The sequence below is a fragment of the Ammospiza caudacuta genome, chromosome 3 (genome assembly GCF_027887145.1).
Source record: "Ammospiza caudacuta isolate bAmmCau1 chromosome 3, bAmmCau1.pri, whole genome shotgun sequence".
Lineage (NCBI taxonomy): Eukaryota > Metazoa > Chordata > Aves > Passeriformes > Passerellidae > Ammospiza > Ammospiza caudacuta.
The window spans coordinates 31,569,703-31,585,113 of NC_080595.1; the positions used below are offsets into that span (position 1 = coordinate 31,569,703).

Consider the following 15,411-nt stretch of genomic DNA (forward strand, 5'->3'; position numbering starts at 1 on the left):
TTACATTGGCAGAACTGCCTCCAACTGCACCAGGTCTGCAATGCACCAAAACCCATGGATGACCATTAGTAATCCTCTTTTCTTAAGATTCTAGACTGGTTTTTTCCCCATCTCTCTCCTGTCCTTTCCTGCTTGCTTATCCAGAAATCTGAGGCCAGAATTACATAAGACTTCATCTGTTTTACTCCCAGTTTCTCTTATCAATTCATTACATGCTTAATTTATAAAATCATTCACTTTCTCAGAGATTTACTGACTGATAAATAGAAAAATGAATAGATGTTGAACAGGAAGAGTAGAAACCTCCCAACTGTTTCTGCCAGTTTCTTGTTTCTGGATTTCATAAGGAGGACAGTTAGTTTCATTTGAAAGCTCAGCTATGAAATAAACCCATACGTTTAACATGTTTTGAGCCAATTTCCACTCTAACTCAACTGGTTCTGCTTGCTCTTCAGAGCAAGTTGTGACAGCACATGAGACAGTTGAAAGGCAATTAGATGAAGCATCCATCACCTACAAATGTAAAACAAAAAGCTACATACTCAGCCAGTGCTCCAGGAACTGCCTGGTTAAGGAATGCATTGGAATCATTCTCATTCCCGATACCGGTTGAGTAGCCCGTGATCATAACATTGAACTCTCGAAAGATGTCTGAAAAACAGAGGTGGCTATGAAGGCAAAAAGATTCCAGCTGTTCCCTGCCTGCAGGGACTAGAAAAACACACCAGCACTGACACAGTTTTGCTCTCTGACAGGACAGCTGCTGCCGGTCAACTTTGATGGATTCACCAAGCGGTGGGGAGAGGGGTCACCACTGCAGTGACTCAGACAGCAGCGTGCTTGCAGTGCCCTGCACTGGCACCAGCAGATAAGATGAGCAGAATTAGGGAGTACAGTGTACAGTTCTCTCTCATTTTGTAGTGGTTAAAGCCTAAAACAAAATTATCAGTCACATGATGTTGACTTTGTGAAGTGAGTGTGAAGGGTCCTTCCGCCCAGCTGGAGCTGGTTTTCAGCTGAAGCATCTGGGTCTGCTTCACTGCTGTGCAAAATCTCATACTACTGACAAATGTAAAGAACAAAGCTTCAGGTGCATGGCTCTGATGAAGTTACACCACGTTCTCCATAGTAGTTTCCAAAAGGAAGTTGGCAGAGTAACTTACAGCTGAGAGTGAACATGGCCACATTGTAAATTATAAAATCTACTTCAATCTCAAAGACCGAGTTTAACCACATTTTAGTGAGGGCTTTTATCAAATGTAATGGGACTCAATTAATCAATTAATTGCTTATTCCAATTATATTCCTGTTACATTCTGCTTAAAATAATGGTCAACACACAAAAGAACAGTTTACTGGCCCTCTTCGAATGGAAGTTTATTACTACAGCTGATCCAAACTGAAAGTCATGTGGCTCTACATTAGCAATAGCCTGAGCTATGTAAAGTTGCAAGTTTCAGTGAAGAGAAATTTAAAATTATTCCCTTCAGGTTACATGTATGAGTAGGCAGCTTTATTTACCAAAGAGGCCTACCCTATGCAAATATTTATTTTGGAAAATTGTGATACAATATTTATTAAAAGCAAATGTAAAGTACATCATGACCAAGGACATAGCAAGGTTATTTAAAAATTCAAATAATACTCACCAAAGAATTGAAAAGGGAGAGGGAAAAGAAAGTAAGGGAATTTCTATCTGTTCTCATCTTCACTGATGAAGGCAACCTTTTATTTTTTAATTGTAGCATACTGTTTCTTGTAAAGGTTCTTGTTAATTACATTAAGCAGCTTTGAGATACTTATAAGCTCTCTATAAATCTATCAGAAATTAGTCCCCTGCATCTCGTCAATCTTGCCATTTATATCTAGCAAAGCATTTACTTACTAGGTAGAGTAGTCACATTCTCCAACGATTCATCTCCTCCGATACTAAAATGAGAAAGAAAAATCCCAGTCACTCACCTCTTATCTGGACACAAGCAACAAACAAAGTGAAAACCTGCCACACATCATGGGGAAAAGCAAAGGGTTATTAATTTGGTAACTATCATTCTATCAGAATCCATGGAGACAGCAGAAGTGGAAGTGCTATTGGGGAGAACAGGTAAGGTTTCAGTGGTGAAGATACTTGTCAGAAAGATTTACTGCTCTTGCAGATGTACAGGGATACAGTCAATCTTTTATCAAGTGGCAGAAAAATGTCTGACATAGCTTCATACTCAAATGCTTAATTCATACTTAAGTACTGCAGACTAGAAGGTCACCTTTGAGGCCTACCCCAGCCTCATGAAGCCCCTCTAAGGCAACACCAAACACAGACAACCCTTGAGTGACAAGAGAACTTCAGCAGTAGCTCCTCACTCCTCCTGCTTTCTGCACAGGGATATATTTCTCCAGGTTCTGTGCTGACAGGACATACTGAGGCCATGCTCCAGCTTACACAGAACTGCTTCAGTCAATATCAACAGAACTACACCACAACAGCAAAACAATTTAGTCTTTTATGACTGTGTGCTGCTATATGTGGCAAAAGCTCTCTGGCCAAACAAACTATTTTCCATGACACTACAAAAGTTCAGAAATAGAAAACTTTGAGAAGAAGTCCTAAAACCAACCAGTTCTGACTTGTTTTGTAGATTTCCAACCTGACATCCCAACATATAAATACAAACTGTTGCAGGCAGCCAAAAATGAAAGCATGAGAGAGATCAAAAAGATTGCTTAAATTGTTGAAAACATTTTCTGTAAAGCTCCCCTTATGACAAAATCTTGATACACCTTCAAGAAGTGCTACCCTGAGAAGTAACCTTTTTTTCAGCTTTCTGACAGCTGAAAGACCCAAAACACATCTCTTCATCACCTTGGCTGAGGACTTACCTCCAAGACAGTCCCCGGTATTGAGTGACCACATCCTGGAGGGTATCTGAGGCAATTCCTGAACCAGCCTGGACATAGTTTTTCATTAACCAGATGAAATTAAAGCACAATTACTAATGCAATAGTAACTAGTAGTACAAGTACATAAACAAATACAATTTACTAATTTAAATAGAATTACATAGTTTTTTAATTTACTTTTTAATTGAGTGGATGTCTTCCAAAGCTTTAAAACGTGCCTGACTTTTTCCAAACCTTTATCCTGAAGGATACAACAATACCTTTCAAAATTATTTAAAAGAATCACATTGTATACATGACACAAAATGTATGATGGAGCTGTGGAACATAGACATGGGTCTACATGAGCCAAATAACTCTTTTACAGTTGCATTAGTCAACAGTGATGAAAACATCTCAATCAAACACACAAAATGGCTAATGATATGAAACACTACATGAACTCAGCAGAGAAAAGAAGCATGTATCAGAACGGAGCACCATAATTCATACATACCAGTTTGAAAACCATTGTGCTAAATTGAAAGATTTACAGCAGAACAGGAGCAAGGAGGAAGCACTCTCTACACTTACCCCAAAGAAAGAGGCAAGCTAGCAACTACACCCCTCATAAAATAGAATTCATCAGCAGAGTTCCTGACAGCTGTGATTGTATAATTTCATTCTAAACCTAAGTGCATGTTAGTACTTGAGTACAGTACTAAGCAGCCTATTTGCTGCTACCTTAGATTAAACCACAACACTACATTTCCTTCTATGTATAAACTTCCTTGAAATAAATGGAGATTGGTGCTCAGAATAACTATGTACAAGCCAAGTGCAGCTCTAAGACAGCAATACACCACTGCATGTTCTACGAAAGCAGATTCTATTCCCAGCTCCTACAGTCTATACTTAGAAGAAGAAACACTGCAGGGCCCTAGATATTACAATGCAGCAACCATGACCATATACAGAATGTATTTCTTTTATTAATACTGCAGGTTTACATCAAAATGCTTCTATTTATTTCAGTAGCCTCCTGTGTGTAGGAGTTGTAGCACCATGTCTGCCAGAGAGTTGTAAAGGGCTCACGGTTTGTACACACAATGTGTTTGTTGTTAAGGCTCAGATTCAGAGAAACCTATGCTCCCATTACATCCTTCTGTCTAGTGTTTCCTTTGACTAGTTGTAGGATTTCAATCTTTGACCAATATGAAAGTCATAACTGTAATATAGGATGTCTGGATTTTGAAACACATTCCTTCTTGACCACCAAAAATAATCATCAGCAGCAAGAATTGTATCATGATCAAGAAGCCAGTTAAGAGTTAAAACAGGCACAATAAAATGACTGAATATCTTTTGAAGGGCATTTAGTCAGAGGGCTCTCACACCATACTTCCTTATTTCACTAATGCTAAAATTATTAAAATGCTATTATCCAAAACCATTTAGCTGCATTCTGTTCCTGAAAGAACTGAGGCTGAAAAACAGGCTCATCAGTTGATTCTTATGCAGAAAAAAACTTTGAAAAGCACAGTAACCTAAGCCTTGCGCTATATCCCATTAATTTCAACAATATCTGATCTCTTCTGCCTCCAAGCCAGCAGAATACCTAGGCACCTCTTTAAAGTTGCCTGTGTTTTTGCTCAAGTTCAAAAGCATGTGAATAGATGTGTGGAGGAAATGGAGCATTGGAAGACTGACACCTACTTTCTTAATCTGGCTGCTAGATCTATTATAATCCATGAATCAACAGATCTTTGGTTCTGGGTACCACAGCTATTTCCCCTCCACCTGAGCAGGCACATGTTTATAGTTTTACCAGGAGAACAGTAAAAACACTTTCTTCTCACCGTCAAAGAATCCCCAAGGGCTGCTACAACTTTCACATCAGCTGGCTTTAGGGAGTGCACTGCAAAGGAAACAGGTACAGTAGAACCTGGTTAGGAAATAGGTATTTTTTTTCCTCTATTGTGTATGTGAAATATTCCATTGTCATTGTGATGCTCTGTCACATTGTTTTTGCAATACCCAAGTGATAAGTTAGAAGTTCTTTCCAGCTCATCTCCTGTGATTGTAGCACCAACAAATGCATATTATTCAGTACTTCAATGGTTAACATTGCTACCAAAAAGACAGGAGAGCAAGGAGCAAATAACAATAGGTGGCAAACAATATCCAGCACCAAAGTGAAGGTAAAACAATGCAGAATTACACAAAGCAGGAGCAGCACACTAAAGACTTCAAAAGACTAAGGAAAAGACAATATGAAGTTATTTGAAAAATCGAATATTGCTAAATTCCAGACTAACATGAATGAAGCTGTGTTTCCAGTTTCTTTCCATGACATTTAGGTGGAATAGCTTATAAGCTATGTCAGCACTCAAATCTGGATTTCATCATAAGTTATGTTGAAGTCCTCCACTGTCAGTTAGTTCAGTGAAGCTACTTATTCAGGATGCTACCTTGCAGGACAGTGTGGCATTGTATCTGTTAAGCATCTGCTGAAAAACATGACATCCTCTCTGGGCAATGTTTTTCACAGTCCAGCAACCATTTCAACCAAAAATTAACATCCATCTTGAAGGACAGCTGAAGGTAATTCAATCTCTTAACATAAAGCAGGCAAGACTACCTGAAGTTGCAGGAGGGGAGGATGGAGACCTATCCTCACACGGCAGATGGCTTCCATAATTCTAAAGAGAAAAAAGAAAGGTGAAGAGCACTTGGCTAGCAAATACAGTCAGCAGAAACTAGGATCTTCCCAGCAGAGGCCAGGTGGATAAACCAGAGCCTCTTCAGCCTCTAATTAACTAGACAGGTCTTGGTTGCTCAACTCAATAGTCATGTTCAGTATTGCTCAGAAGAGTGCAGCACCCTGTACTGATAGCAGTGCTGTTTGAGCACGTGTTCTTACAGGTGTTTTCTGATGCATTTTGTCTAACTCAGGGAGTACTTCACTGCTCTGTGCCATGCACTCAGCACCCCAAGCCCCTCTGGCCAAAGACTGATTTCCCCTGTGCTGCAGAACATAACTCATTTGGTTACCATACAGGAACATATGGGATGGTGATGCTGACACTTACTGCAGTTTGGTTAGGGTATGTGTAATTACTGTTCTTGTATGTCCTCAGGAATGGCTCAGCCTACAAAACAAGGCAATCTGAATCAATGCAAAGCAACAGAGGAACACATGGAGATTTCCATTCCCCAAACTTTGGCTCTCAGATGTCTGTAGATGATTAGCAGCTTGATAAAAATAAAACAGAGGGATTCAAAATAAATAAATTAATAAGTGAATAAATAAATAAATGAAAGGCCTTTTAAAAATCTGTATAGCAACAGTGTAAATCTGGGTTATATTTTTAAAACAGAAGTTAGAGAATACTCTCAGGACCCCATTGTGTGTGTCTCACAAGAAGCTTGTGGCCCCCCCACAAGGTATTCCCAGTTAATCCTGCAGAGCTATCCTGACTGGTACCAACACTGCTCTGTTTCCCTCCACTGAAGCTCTGCCATTCAGTGTGGATACTTGATGATCTCAGGTAGGCCAAACACCCTTCCCTTGTGTTCTGGCCAGCTGTGATGTGTGACTCTGAGGAAGCTGACTCCTGTTTGCCCTCCATCCTCTCCTGGGTGAGCTCTCATGTTGCTCTTGGTGGCACTGGCACAAAGTGTGGGAGGAGGAGCAGATCACCCTCACAGAGCCAGAGCTCCAGGCACTGGGTAAAGGCTCCCACAGACCCCCAGCCACTCCCAGCACCTCCACAAAAACACAGACAGCCTTGTAACTTACCTCAGATGGACATTTGAGGACAAGCTCATCATCTATCTTCTGACTCTCTGTCTTCTGCCCTACAGGCTCCAGCTGGGGGGAAAAGGGGATGCACAGAGGAAAAGCAGATGAGTACCAGAGAGAAATGGGTGATGCTGTGCTGCCAGTTATTGGAAACCACCTCTGCAGCACAGCAGGACAACTGCAGGGCACAGCAAGACAACTGCAGGGCACAGCACCACTGCTGGCAGCTGCCCATGCACTGTTTCCTTGTGTGCTGAAGAGGCTACTTCCCACACACCTGGAATGTGGCCTGCTGGTCATTGTGCCTGACAGGTGTCATCTTCCCAGGAGACACAGCCTGAACATACCCAGCTTTAACACACCCCGAGATTTACTGGTTTGATATGACTGGGCTAACAGTTCAGGTGGTCTTTCTTCATATGATCACTCTTTTCCTTTGTAAACACAATTCAGAAGAGATATGGCTACCTAGTAGATCTGTGGGGCATTTTTGCTGCCAAGGGCAGGATGAAGTGAACAAGGAGAGAGCAACACAACCTCTAAAAAATCTTACCATGTTGTTCCACAAAGCACGTGCAGCCTGGGAATGAGTCTTTTGGCTGAAGTGGAAACAATCTGGGGCAAAATATGATTCATCTGGCCACCCCTCCTAGAAAACAAGATCGGTGCTTTTACAGAGGCAGCAAATACGCAACAAGCTATGTGTTTTGTCTTCTCTCCTCCAGTGAGATAACAAGGCCTCTGAGGCAAACAGAATTAAACCAGGCCAGGGAAAGTTAGTAACTCAGAACTAAGAAGCCTTTTAAAACTCTTTAATACACTATTCCCAAAGTAATAAGGAATACACTGTGACTCTGAGTACAGAATATCTGGGCAGAGATATCAATTTCTTTATTTCCCCTGACATTTATACATTACAGTGCTTTGAAACATATGGGTTTTCTTACCAAAGGTCATTTACCAAAGTACTGTAAAGGACTTGATGTATAGGGAATGTAGAGCAAGTGCTTCCTGATGAAGATTTTGACCTAAAATATCTACTTCATGGCTGTCCAATTGCAGTGCCCCAAATCAAGGTCTGTACTCCTGTTGCCCAGTATCTCATATTCCATAAACATTTCTTGCAATTTTGGATGGTAACTGAATATAATAATTAATTACTATGTCAGGAAACTGCTAGCTACATTTACAACTAAAACAATTTTGACAAGTCAGTGGCATTGCACCAGGATTTGATGTAGGTGTGGTTTTCTTGTTAGTTTTACCTGTGTTTTTGGCATTTCAATATTAGTCAGAAATGGCTGCATAACCACAGTGAAATCATCCTTTGTGTCATACCTTCCACTCTCCACTAACCGGCGGGTGCCCTCCTAAAGAGTAAAAGAAAAGTTGTCATGGTTCCTTCTTCTGTGTTCAGCTCATCAAGATGAACACCTCACCCAGGGGCTGCCCCTCCCTCCTTCCCAGCTTGTGCCAGGCAGCCAATGCAGACCCTTTTTGAAACACCCATCCCGGGCTTCTTTACAGAGAGGCAGCCTGGGGATGCCTGCCTGACTGACAAGGACTGGCAGCCTGCTCAGGGATTAGGTTTTCTGTCAAAAAGATGTCCTTCCAGAACTACCAAAGTGTTTTTGGTTTGGCTGACACACTGTGCCTGAAAACTTGTTCCTGAGTTAACATGTTTTTTGACTTAACCTGATTTTCAATAACATAACTGATCAAAAAACTCCTGTCTCCCTGACATATTCTACTTTCTATGGCTCTGTAACAATTATTCTTCTCATCTGTTTTGTTGGTTTAATGAAAAAGAATTTTAAAGATCCTGATCCTACTTTTTATAATCACAACTACAAATACATCATTAAAATAAGTGGAAACTGTCTCCCACTTTCAAATTAGCCCACCTGTGGTCCCTTGATCAACAGAAGGATGATATTAAACTTCTAACAAATGCAATGTGCCTTACCTGATACATTCTGTTAAAGTAGATCAACTTCTTTAGCTCATTGGAATTGTTCTTAGGGTTTATGACACAAGGGCACAGCATCCTGTGGGATAAGAGCATTGCACTGAGATTTGCTCTTCCTTTTCCCCCCTTGCTTCCAAGCTGATAAGCAGCAGGATTAAAAGCTCTGAGAGGGATTTCTTTGAAAGGCCATTGAATGAGAGCATTACCTCTCACCTCTGAGTTTCTTCATAGCCCCAATTCTTGAGCAGAAACACATTTATTAGGGATGAATTAATGAACAGAAAGCGAGGAAAAGCTTCCATGCTAGCAAAAGCCACACTGTGTGCCCATGGCAAGGCTTCAGCACCAGGAATGATCTCTGTGAGGAGGGGCCAGGGCTGCCTGTTCTGGACACAGCTCCAGCAAATCAACCACAGGGTATGGCTGAGCCCCTCAGCCAGACTGGTGCAGTCTGTGAAAATCTACCTAAGAATGGGCAGAAAACACCAGAGAGAGAGAGAGAGGAGAGAACAACAGCAGGAACAAGCAAGAGGTGCTCCATGGCAGAACAGGCATCCTGGAAGCACAGCCAGGATGCCCATGTGTGTAGGACTCATGTGGGAGTACAGGATAAGAGTGAGCAGGAAGGAGGGCAGAGAGAGACCAGATCCAGAGCCCAAGCCATGCCTGACTGAAGGGGCTGAGTGTACCCTGCAGCAGTAACAAGGGTGGGGGGAGAGATGCTTGGAGAAAGGTTGAACCTGAGAAGGAGGGAGGACAGGTGCTTTAACTGTTCAACTTCTTTGTTCATTCATTTTTCCAATACCAGAATCAATAATTAAATGTTTATGCTCATGGACAACAAATACAATTAAGTTCCCCAAATCAGGTCTGTTTTGCCTGCAACAATACTTGGCAGGTGGCTTCCTGGTCTTTATTTTGATCCATGAATTTTCCTGCTCATAGTCCTTGTTTTCTCCCCATTGCTGGGGTGGGGTGAATGAGCAGCTGTGGGAGTGCTTGGCTGGCACCTGGGCCAACCCACCCCAAAAAACTGTTCACAAGAACACTTGTGCAACATGCTTTGCTTCAGCAGAACTGTGCAAGCATCCTTCAAGATGGAAGATTTGTTGCCACAGATTCATTCTAATCAGCTGAGAGTCAGAGGTTATAGTGTGTACCACAGCAAGGCTGGTAGAACACCAAAACAATCACCAGGACTGATGCAGAATTCTCCATGCTTAGAGAGCCATTCTAACCTGAGACATTTTAAGATTCTGTGAACTCATGTTGGCCACCTTTATCCCTCCCCTGAGGTTTTGATCTTTCTAGCACATGGATATTTTTGGGATGTTCCATCTTCCTGGGCATGCCTCATCACTACTTCAGAAATCCAAATTAGAAGAAGGACTCTTTTCAAATATCCTGACAGTGTGACCACAGTAAAGCATCCCTGAGAGAGCTCTTAGAGAAATACCTCCTATAGAGATGCAGTTGATATATGTAAAATATGCACAGATCTCTACTGTGTCCCAACTTGTCTTAATGGAGACCAGCTAACAAAAGCTTTTACTTCCACAATGCATCAATATGAGAACAATACAAATCTAAAAAGTGTTTTCAGAAGTTCCACAAACACATGTTAGGCAACATTAGTAGACACATATTCTCTTTAGGTTGTTTGCTACTCTCAGAATAAAAAGAAAAGACTTTCAAGATCAAAATCCTCCTTAGGGTGGTTCTTCTACTCAGTAGAATGGCATTTGTTGTCCCACATGGGCTCTGCTTATCACCCTGTAAACTTGGCTTGCTGCCAGACAGGCAAATGTGAAATTTAGCATGGCACCTGAAATAATGTGGAAAGATCACAGCTATTGTGAGACAATCTAATCTTAAAGGCTTTGCTAACTATCCTTGTCCTATGATTAGGGCCTTGAGATACCTGTGGTACCTGTGTACTCTATCCAGTAACCTTTGTAAAAATAAATAAATAAAAATTTCAAAAGAACTACAACTGGGAGTACCAGCACCCTGAGTTTCAAACCCAATTTTCCACTGATAGCCACAAGGAAGGCACAGCAAGAGGGTTGCATCTCTTCTCTCCTGCAAAACCAGTGGCTGCCTATATCCACAGGACAAAGTTATTCTCCTCATCTGTCCAGAAAAGCAGAGACTTGCTTTTCTGAAAACAAGCAAGTCTTTCCAGAAGCAACTCCAGGGGACAATGCTGTATCCCATCTGAGTCACCAGAAGTCCACTCAGGGTGCAGGCCTGACACCTCAGTAGTGGACTAACACTGATCTGGAAAGGATTGTTGAGCCACAAAGCAATAGGTGGCGCAATGAAGCATCCAAAACATCTGCTTAAGACACTAATTAGAGATAAAACTAATCATCAGCAATGAGATTACAGAGACTGAAAACTGCAGAAGGGACAGGGAGAGTTTTAAGTGCAGAAAAGTAAACCTGTAAACACAACCAGAAAACCTTGTATCTTAGTGTCTTCTCTATGGTCACCAAAGAGTGCCCAGCTGAGCTTTCTCTTCTCTGGCTTGAGCTCACTTGCATGGTAAGTGTGGAGCCAAAAGTGGCACCTTCATAAGAAACAATAACAGCAGGGCTCAGATACAGAGACAGCTTCTTCTAAGTGCTGTGCTGAAACCAAAATGTAGGGACAAGCACAGGGAAAGATGTTTGGTAGTCTGAAATATGAGATCCTTTTCCCTTTAAGAAAAAACTGCAACAAAGATGTTGCAGCCCTCTGTGAGCAGCAATGAGAGCTGTAACATAAATGATCTGCAGACCTCATGATCAGCTTTGGGCAGCTATTGTTCTTCGATTGATGCAGCTCCCGGAGCTTTGGAATGTAAAGCATCGTCACCAGGTTCACATATGCCCGTGGAACCTGCAAAGAGGACAAACAAATCCTTAGCAAACTCCTGCAGCACAACAGAGTGTTGGTTTTGTCCCTACACAGCCACAGCAGGCCTTGGTAGCAGCCTGCTGATTCAAGCCTTGTGTATTATTTATGACAGAGGTATTCAAAGTACTTTCTCAATAATTAATTCCCAACACAAGCAATACTAAATTACAGCCCCTGCATGCACTGCCTAGTTCTGTTCTAAAGGTTGAGAGCTGGTCACTTGAAAATGATGGCTTCAAAAAGGTCCAAACAAATTGTTATAGGTCTCAGCAACACCCAGACACCTGCTAACTCTTCAAGTACTCTCATCATTCTTCATGAGGAATATCAGAATCTCTCTCTTAATGACCACAAAAATATACTTATTTGCAGTTTAAAGACAAGCAAAGCATTTTCCAATCAGTTAATAATGTTTGCTCCACATTGTTATAATGTTTTTTGATATTATTTGTCCACAGCACATCAGCTAGATCTGTGAACATCCTTATTCCTTTGGTAAAAAGCTTCACCAGTTCTTTTTGCCTTTCACAAAGATTTTCCTGTAAGCAAACACTTCTGGATACAGCAGTACTCTGCAGATGAATGCAAGGAAATAAATTCTTAATCAATTATGAGTGACTGCTTAGAAACAGAACAGAAAATCCCTGCTCCAACATACTAGAAAAGTTTGTTTTACCTCTTTGTGAAGTAAGTCCAAAGCTATTTGTATATTGTAGGTGTAATTTTCAGGAGAATAGCGTACCTGTTAAAGCAAGAGGGTTGTATTTTATTATTAGTTTACTCAGGCAGGGACAAGAATGACTAGCTGGAGTCTCTCACAGTAGTGTTTATGTTTCTAACTCTTGAGTCAAAAGTAACAGAGTCATAGGCAAAATGATCCTGTCTCTGCTTTTCTTCCTTCCCATCATAGCTATCTCACTAGCAAGAAAAGAACTAGCAGCCACTGGATATCAATGAGGATGAAAATTCACAGGGTTTTATCAAACATCACAACATCCTCAATTCCTAGGCTTGCTTGGGCTGGTCTTAAAAGCTCAGCTAACAACTCATTAACAGGGGCCATATATATGGGAGAGAATAGTTGGTGTAAAAGCAAGTTAATTTTTGCTGTATGGAATATTAGAACATGTCTCCCATATGCTCCTTGCCTGCCACAAATAATGACTGGCAAAACTTATGTGTTTAGCTGGGAATGAAATCACTTCATATACTTGTCTTTCAGTGCTAAAATTTCCTTGATCCATTTTAATGGTGTAAACACTCTAACTTCATTGTCTTAAGTAATCCAGCACTTATTTTTTCACTTGTGGGACTACAACAGTCACATAAACTTTCTTATGAGAAATGCCTTATTTTCAGCCTTTTTTCTGTCTCATTTAATTTCACGCAGAAGTTGATTGAGAGCCCCACTTGCCTACTCTATAGAAGCAGACAGCTCAGATCCCTTATTCATTTCCTAAGTCACAGCTCAGCAAGAGTTCTGTGGTTGGCACTATTTGTACTTGTGCCACACAAAGATTGTTGTGATCCTTGGATGCACACACGCTCTCCTTGCCACCCACCCATCATGTGAACAAGCACTTTGTGTTTGGGTTGACAGCAGAAGGTAGGAATGCTTAATTTCCTCCTTCCTTGTTTTATAACCATCTTACTGTGCTGCTTTGCTGTTCTTCCTCATCCAAAATTAATCATGAAGGATGACAAGTATGTGCTCAACTGCCTGTGAGTAGGTAATCCTCACCACTAAGTGAGGAGTCTGCCACAGCCTTTCACCTCCCCTACAATCACACATACCAAAGGCTAGATGTATGCATGTTTTTTAAATATATATATATATATATATATATACTACATTATATATCATAGAATTAGCATGAGCTGGCATTTCCCATAGCACTGAAAATATTGAGAGTACCAAGTAAGACTAAGGAGTGTGACAAGGCAAAGAGGAGTAAAAAACACTTGGCATTTTATCTACAGGAGGTAAAGTCACTATGCAACAAAAAGTTATCCTAGCTAGCAGCAAAACAAGGTCTCAACAATTATGTCATTTACAGGTGTTCTAAAGGCATCTCTAACACTATGCTGAGGAACCTGAAGGTCTCAGCACAGTTGCATTCCAGAGCTGCACAAGTTTTTGGTCTCACCCCCCGAGCTCCTCCCTCTCACCCCCAGCAATGCATAAAGACCTCGTGGCTTGACTGGCCCAGCTCCTGCTGCAGGGAACTTACTGGATTCTCGCAGACACTGCAGAGGTCATTTCCTCCTATGAAAAGTGTTATGAGCTTCCAGTCATTCTGAAAATCTATTCTCTACACAGAGAAAGAGATGGAACAGAAGTGTTTAATTAAAAAAAGAAAAGGAGGGAGATGCCAGCAACATACTAAATACAAATTTCCCATTTTCAGAGTACGTGGCTATCGTTCCCTAGGCATCCACAACAGAAACAAGTTTGTAGTCATGACTGAAGATGTAGAAACTGCTGTGATCTAAACCAAAATTACAATATCAATGGCATCAAATTATTTGCTTCAGTAAGGTGTTGCTCAAAACCTATATGTATGCTTTTCTTAGTAATATCTTGTGCATACAGAGTGACTCTTCCTGCAGTCCTAGAAATATATCTTCATACAAAAATTATGGTATGTGTTTTACTGTGTGATAAATAATGCAGCTTTCCTGCTGGTAAACTCTGGGGGACAACATATTTCAGACTTGCTCACAGATAAACTGCAAAGAACAGTGGGACAATATTAACTCAATCTAACAATAATGGCAAAATATTGCAGCACTTCTTGAGAAACAAGGACTTTGCAAAGGGATAGCTAGCTAAATCAAGGTAATTATGCTACAGTAAATAAACCCCTTCTTAGCTTTGAGGAAAGGCTCAAATATGCTTAGTAGCATGTTGTGGATGTTGTGCTCAATATTCTAATGCTTTAATTTCAGTGCAAAGCACCAGTAAGAAAAGCACCAATAGTGCATCAGCCTCCTTTTTCAAAGGCTGGAGTCAACGTATCTCTGCTAGTAAACACACTGTTCAGTAGTTTAAGTCTCAGAACCAAATAGAGGGAGAAACTGCCTTCTGCACTCAACAAGTGTTTTCAAAAGTGACAGTAAAAAAGATCTCTTAAATCAAAGATATATGATCTCCACCACAAGCAGGCTTTCTCATCAGAAGGAACTTCACTAGTTATATAAAAGCAATTATTACATAAATAAAAGATATTTCCATACGTTTCTGTTAACATTCTCAGGGCAATAAATTTGGCAGAGTAGTGTTTAGAAACTTTGACTGAAAACCATCCAACCGTTCATCGTTAGTTGGTGCTCCTTTTAATCTCATATCAGATGGAAATCTTGTTTACAAGAAAGTGAACCAAGAAGGAAGGTACTGCAAATATTTTTGCCAATATGTACACACCAGAGTATTTACACTAAACATGCACATAGATATCTTGAAGGCTTTTTGGCTGCTTTCCAGCTACACCATTGGAAAGCCAAACTATTATAGTGTAACTTAGGTCACTAATTGCATAGCATATTTGTCAAATTACAAATAGCAAACATTCAAAGTACGAGCTGAGGTGAGAAATATGCAAGCAATTCTCAACCTAATGTGTATTTTACAATGTGTATTAATCAAATAATTTGTAACAATGAATGTGTACCTCAAAAATCAGCTGCTGACTAGATGAAAGAAGGGACTAATTTGTTTTTTTAGAAAACAAGTCCCTTCCTAACTTCACATGCTCACTCCACACAATTTGCTACTTGAAAAGCTTGCCCTCAACATCCTAGCATGTATCATTTTTTCTGGAAAAACCACTTGCTTACAGGATAATTAACAGCACCACAG

General features: G+C 40.7%; 1 protein-coding gene across 1 annotated transcript in view; it reads right to left on the reverse strand.

Moving 5' to 3' along the window:
* Nucleotides 1-15,411, reverse strand: part of PLB1 (phospholipase B1) — a 77,031-nt gene that overhangs the window by 32,939 nt on the left and 28,681 nt on the right. The window contains exons 24-36 of the mRNA XM_058802287.1: nucleotides 13,784-13,864; nucleotides 12,229-12,294; nucleotides 11,434-11,534; nucleotides 8,649-8,730; nucleotides 7,948-8,052; nucleotides 7,236-7,331; nucleotides 6,680-6,751; nucleotides 5,970-6,029; nucleotides 5,519-5,579; nucleotides 4,737-4,795; nucleotides 2,878-2,945; nucleotides 1,886-1,929; nucleotides 543-651 (exon numbers count right to left, since the gene is read on the reverse strand). Coding sequence (XP_058658270.1) covers nucleotides 543-651; nucleotides 1,886-1,929; nucleotides 2,878-2,945; nucleotides 4,737-4,795; nucleotides 5,519-5,579; nucleotides 5,970-6,029; nucleotides 6,680-6,751; nucleotides 7,236-7,331; nucleotides 7,948-8,052; nucleotides 8,649-8,730; nucleotides 11,434-11,534; nucleotides 12,229-12,294; nucleotides 13,784-13,864 — 1,004 coding nt within the window. The remainder of the gene's footprint in view (nucleotides 1-542; nucleotides 652-1,885; nucleotides 1,930-2,877; nucleotides 2,946-4,736; nucleotides 4,796-5,518; nucleotides 5,580-5,969; nucleotides 6,030-6,679; nucleotides 6,752-7,235; nucleotides 7,332-7,947; nucleotides 8,053-8,648; nucleotides 8,731-11,433; nucleotides 11,535-12,228; nucleotides 12,295-13,783; nucleotides 13,865-15,411) is intronic.